The 5,988-nt window shown below is 41.4% G+C and overlaps 1 protein-coding gene across 1 annotated transcript in view; it reads right to left on the bottom strand.

Moving 5' to 3' along the window:
- Positions 1-1,208, bottom strand: part of UBE3C (ubiquitin protein ligase E3C) — a 97,026-nt gene extending 95,818 nt beyond the window's left edge. Inside the window, exon 1 of the mRNA XM_025197782.1 lies at positions 1,203-1,208. Within this exon, the coding sequence (XP_025053567.1) occupies positions 1,203-1,208 (6 nt within the window). The remainder of the gene's footprint in view (positions 1-1,202) is intronic.
- Between the last annotated feature and the right edge of the window lie 4,780 nt (positions 1,209-5,988).

Raw genomic sequence — 5,988 nt, 5'->3', positions numbered from 1 at the left:
TTCCTGCTTGTAAGCATGTTACTAAACTTAGCCCTTCTCACGTTTCGGAGCTGGCTGGAGGGAAAATCAAAGGGAGGGATATAGAGAGGAAAGCATGCCTGACTAAAGATGAAAGGCAGTGGGTAAGCGGTAAAGAGAGGAGGATAAAGAAGATGCTACAATGTTAAGTGAAAAAGGAGCCAAAGAAAATTAAAACAGGGAGAAAAAGAATGGAGAGAGAACATACCATTACAAAACCATATCATCTTATAGCCTGCTTCTTATCCCATCCTACCCCCTTTTATGAGACAAATTTCAACAGATTAATAACTAGTAGGTTACGAAAAGGCTATTTCCTCACTCAGGAACGAAGAGTTACAAGTTGCACTTATAAAAATGCAATGTAGACCTTTGAGTCAATATATAAATGCTTAAAGTTCCAACGTGCAAAATCTTCTACTCTTAAGAGTAAAAGCTAGAAAGAATGGAGTACGAACAGATTTACAATGCATAGAAGAATCAAAGTATACAGACTGGCTACAAAAGAACTAAAGGACAGGTGAGATGCAGTAATCTACATATATTTGACAGAATTAAATTATTTCAGGCTAGCAGAATGGGATATCAGAAAAATATTTTTTAAGGGTGAAATCTGTTCAACCTCCCAAGGAAAGCAATGGAAGCCCCATCACTTAAGGCACATAAAGATTAGACTACACAAAGCACCAGCAAATGTACATTAGGGAATAAACCTGCTCTGGGAGGGAGACTGAGAGACCTATTAGGTCAACTAGTTAATCTCTAACATGCATGCCTGATGATTTATGATTAACTTAGCTTCAGAGAAAATCTCAGTAATTATTTGTATTACAAATAAATCTGGCTACATTTCTTTGTTTCTGCATTTAGAATTAGAATGTAGGGGGAGGAACAGAGCACAGCAAATTTCACCAGCATTTACAAAATCTATCACAGCAGACAACAGCCATAACAGTCCGTCAGAGAGGCTGTTACAGGAACTAATGTAACTAGGGATATCTGCAATCTCATTACTGGTGTTGAGTCATATTTGGCTTCTCTTTCCATCTAGGATGTCAACCACCCTGCTAACAACTGCCAGATGATGTTTCTGACTCCCTCCATTGCCACACAGCTGTGGCTGGAAATACTGGTACATTGGGAAATCACAGAGGCTACCACACTGCCATGGCCTCCAGAATTACCTCCATCTCAACTTCATTTTCACACCATCTAAAAGGTGCTGCCACTTGCTGACACCCTTGCTGGACAGTCAGCCACTTTGAGTGGCAGAAGCAAATGCATCAGAGATGCACAGGAAATGAAGCTGCTGTCCTTGTCTTGGTAACCCCAGGTCCAAGTCAAAGAATCACCATGGTGGTTATAAATCAAGCAGGAAGAGAGGATGATTTGGGGGGAGGGGTGGGGGGGAAAGGAAACAGATAAGAAACTGGAAAAGGAAGGATGCCATACAGCCAGGATTCTCTGGTGACCTTGAAAGCCTCTGGAACTTATGCACGAAAGATCTCTGAAGAACCCTTGACCCACGTCAAATCTGCAGGCCAAATGGATGCTTACACAGAAAAACAGCACCCTTCAGCTCTTCCTTCCACCATCATTTTCACCGATATCTTTAGTGGGGCTGTTCTATATTGGCCATCAGTGTTATTGAGTTCTGCAACAAACCATAATGAAGGTAAGTGGGGAACACGGACAGCAATAAATTCCGCCACCTAACATTTCCTAGGTGTGTTTGTTTCTCCTGCCCTTTTAGTTAGTTCCCAGTTATGACACTTCTTCTTCAAACTGAAACATTTTGGGCAAATCCATCTCTGGCTCAGTTTCCTATTCCAAAAATTCTCCTCCAAAAAAGCCACCACATAACGCAAAGTACTATCACTTTACATCAGAAACAAAATTTCTGCGTTGAGCCCTGTACAGCACAGATTTTAGAAATCCTTAGTATAAAGAGCTACCCCAGGCACAATACCATATGTTAAATAAACTCCAAAATTTTCACTGGGAAAAATGTTTGTGACTTTCTGCTTATATCACTGCTAAGATTATGTTCAAAAGTAGGCCACTCTACAAAATAGCATGTCAAATCTATAGACTTACATTAAAAAGGTGATCTCTAGGGATAGAAACCCTAGCTCCAAAGAAGTAAATGGAAGCACTCCACTGACTTAAATGGAGCCAGAATTTTACCCTAGATTACCAGCACTATGATCTGATCTTAGAAACAATTTATATATAAAACACAGTGCTTACAAATATAATCTTAGTGTGTTTATATACGTGCTCCAGGAGTGGGTGGTGTGCTTTAATTAGAGAGGTCAGCTCTCAGAGCCTAAATAAAGCACCCGGAACATCTCGTGTATGTGTCCCCATGGTTAAAAATGGTAGTGGGAATGCTTTAACTGAAGCTCATTGAGCAAGCTTTAGTTAAAGCGCCCCCGCCACCATGTTTAAGCATGGGAACGCCGATACATGAAATGCTGGAGTCTGCCGGAGCGCAGTAACTACCATGCTCCAGGAGACTCGATTATTCAAGTCTGCTCCAACGTGATGTAATTATAGTGCATCAGAGTAGCCTCACTGCTCAGGCTCCCTTAGACACCAATTTTATATTTATATATGTAACTTTCCTGCCGGTGGATCCACAGATGAAGACCTCTGATGCTATGTCCAGCTCCACTAATTTCACTGACAGTCTATGTAGACACAGGAGTATGCACCACTGTGGACCTGTTTGAGGATCTGATTCTAGGACCATGAACACTTTGAGCTGGGACAGTTTGTAGAGCAATAGGGCCAAGTCCACTGGTTCCTGACTTCACTGTAAGCACCTCCAAAATACAAATAAATTGGTTATAAGTTTAAAAAAATAGTTATTTGTGCTGTGATAGCAAAGATTTATATTTTCAAAGCCCAATAACAACAACTTTCCCAATTTTTCTGAAACAGAGGAAAAATTGTTCATTTTTAAGTTTAGAAATGTTAGCCTAGCTTCCAAGGACATAATAAAGGACTAAAAACATCAGTTTAGAATGGAACAGGTTCTGCTGTCTTTATTGTGAGTCCATAATTCATAGTTTCAATTGAAATAAGGAAGGCAGGAAAAAGAAAACATCCAAAAGATGTAATGCATATTTTGTGTTGAGAAAGTTTCCAGCAGGTTGCAACCCGTTTTTAATAGTATTATTTTTAAACACTCTCTCTACAGTCATAATGCAGATTTTAAAAAAGTCTGTTGCAAAATTTAGGCTTTTATGTTCTAAAATTCTGGATAAAAGTTTACACTATTTCAAAGTCAGGACTCTACCTATGCTACGCCCTTTGCAGGAAAGTGGCCATATTATACAATAAAGCAATATCATTTTCCTCCAATGTTCTAAAAACCAAAACACAAATTTAAAATATTGTAAAGCCCTTGGACTATTTCATTTCACACAGTCTGAAAAGTATTACAACACATCGTTCCACGTTAAATATTTGTAAAAGAAGTATTCCTAACGAAAAAATAATTAAATCCTCCAGCTAAAATATCAACACTTTATTTTTGAAAAAAGGATTCACAGTTCTTCCTCCAGAAAAAAGCAATGTGAATCATACAACTGTAATGAATTCCAGTAGTTCCTGAAATTCTATATCTCTTACAGATCCACATCATTATACACAAAAATCCTACAATGACATCTGTGCAGTCAGACTCCTGTGCACCTGTGCTGATCTCACTGCAGGCCTGCTGCTCTAAATCCTACTGTTCCTTGCTCATCGTTTAGTTAAGTGTTCACTACAGTATGCACAGTGCTTCCTTAGGATCCCACTTCTATATCCTATTTAAAAAAAAATCCTAATGCAAGGACCCTCCTTCTTAAAGTGACGTGTCATTTAAAAAAAAAAAATCATACCAGTACACTGTAAATAAAATTATAAAAATGATTACTTCCTTATTAGAAACCCCTTACATTATTAAAACTGAAAGAATTAAACCCAATTCACTTGCCACTGGATAAACTTTAACTTTTCTCATTTCTACTAACAGGAACACAAATAACTAAAAATCAAGGAGATCAGTTTCACTTTCAGTTCTGTAATGCTCAATCATTTCAAGTTGCAACCACTGCAAGGCGGTATTTATTTTAACAAAGCTGTTTCCACTCCAATGTTCTTGATAAAAAACTTACAAAATGTCATGCCAGAGCCTGTAAACTGCAAGAAGCTCCCCTGGATAGATCCCAAACATCAAGCAAAGCTACCTTTAAAAGGGCTCCATACTGGTGCTGGTTTGGCCACATGGATGCAGTTACAGGGCTGACACACAAGTCTTTGCTAGGGACAAAAGTGAAGCAGCCTTGACAAATGAGCAGTACTCTAGGTCTGACTGTAACAAATCCCACAAGTCAGTGTGTAGCTTTCCACAAAGACAGTTAAAAGATTCTACAAGACAACTCTGTGGACCCTCAATTCATCCTTACATTAACAAAAAAACCCCAGAGATGATGCAATCAGAAGATTTTGGGGCTCCCAAAAAGAGGTAGCTATAGGAGCTGAGGCATGACTAACCTAAAATGCTATTAAGATTTCTCCTTAAATTTTCAACCTGCCAATCCTGTTCACTGAAATCTATCACCCAATTAGAGGCTATAAAGTACAGACCTAGCTAAGAATGAAAATTGAGACTAGCAATGATAGTCAAAAGATCTCAGAAACCAAGGGGCTTTGTAGACACCCGAGTCAAGGTTAAAAAAAAACCCTAACTAAGCATAAACCTAGTAGTTATTTAACTGTCAGTGAAATAAACCTTAGTAACAGATTTGGGAAACAAACATATAACTAACGTAAACAGTCAAACTGAAGTCAGCGGGATTACTTATGGAAGGAAACATTACTAGAGGTAAGTGTCTGCAGGGATAGGCCCAACAGTACAAAAACACAAGATGTGCATAGATTTACTCAGAATGAAATGCTCAAAAATTATTAAACTTTAGCATTACATTACCGTACTTTTTTAAGCAAGCACCTTCACAAGCTTATGCTTCATGTCATTTATCTGCATTAATTCAACGTACTCATGCACCATGCTCTGTACTACAAAATCCTGTTCTAATCCTTCATCACAGACATGAATCCAACTGCCATTTTCATCAGGCAGAGAAATTAATAACAATAGCAGAAGACATTACGACACTTTTTCCTCCGTTTCTGGAGAAAGAAACCTGTCCTGGAAGTGATGCTATTAGCTGTTATAACTGGAGGCCAAAAGGATGTAAAATGCCTGAAATACATTCCTGAAGAGGCAAGCCACGCTCTGCCATTAACCTCTTTCACCTGACATTTATTCTACCTTCCACGAGCAAAAACATGATGCCTAACGAGCCGTCCCCTCGTCTGCTGGAAGTGCCAGCGGAAGATGAGCTGGGGGGGCACAAATTAAGAGTTACGTAAACTTGGCACTGCTCTGCTGGATGCCAGCCTTAGGGCTATTCGTTATGCCACTGGGCGAGGGCCTAGGCCCACCACAGAAAGTTATCAGCCTTTCTTAAGAAAGAGACCACCGAAGACATCACAGTTGATTTCTCTGGACAAATCATAGAAAACTGGAAAAGGAGCGAGGTCGCAAGCGGAGCGGAGTGCGCGGGGCAGAGCGCGCTGGACAGGGCCCCACGGCCGAGTGGACGCAGCCAGCGCACGCAGCCCAAAACGCGGAGCGGGGAGGACCCCCCTGCGGTCCCGGGGCTTCCTGGCCGGGCAGACAGGCAAGTTGGGCCAGGTCCAGGGGGAGGCTGCCAGGAGGTCCTGTGGCCTCGCACGGGGACGGGGACAGGGACAGGGGATGCCTTCCTTAGGAGGTGAAGCAGGTCCCACCTCAGTGACCAAGCTCCTTCCCCCGGCCGGGCTCCGGCCGCACCTCGGGCTGCTCCGCCCAGGGGGTCCGGCTGGGGCTGGGCCAGCACATCCCGAGGCCGCAGAGGCCCCTGCCCGGCC

This window comes from Alligator sinensis, unplaced genomic scaffold (genome assembly GCF_000455745.1).
Source record: "Alligator sinensis unplaced genomic scaffold, ASM45574v1 scaffold601_1, whole genome shotgun sequence".
Classification (NCBI taxonomy): Eukaryota; Metazoa; Chordata; order Crocodylia; family Alligatoridae; genus Alligator; species Alligator sinensis.
This window is presented reverse-complemented; position numbering and strand designations above follow the sequence as displayed.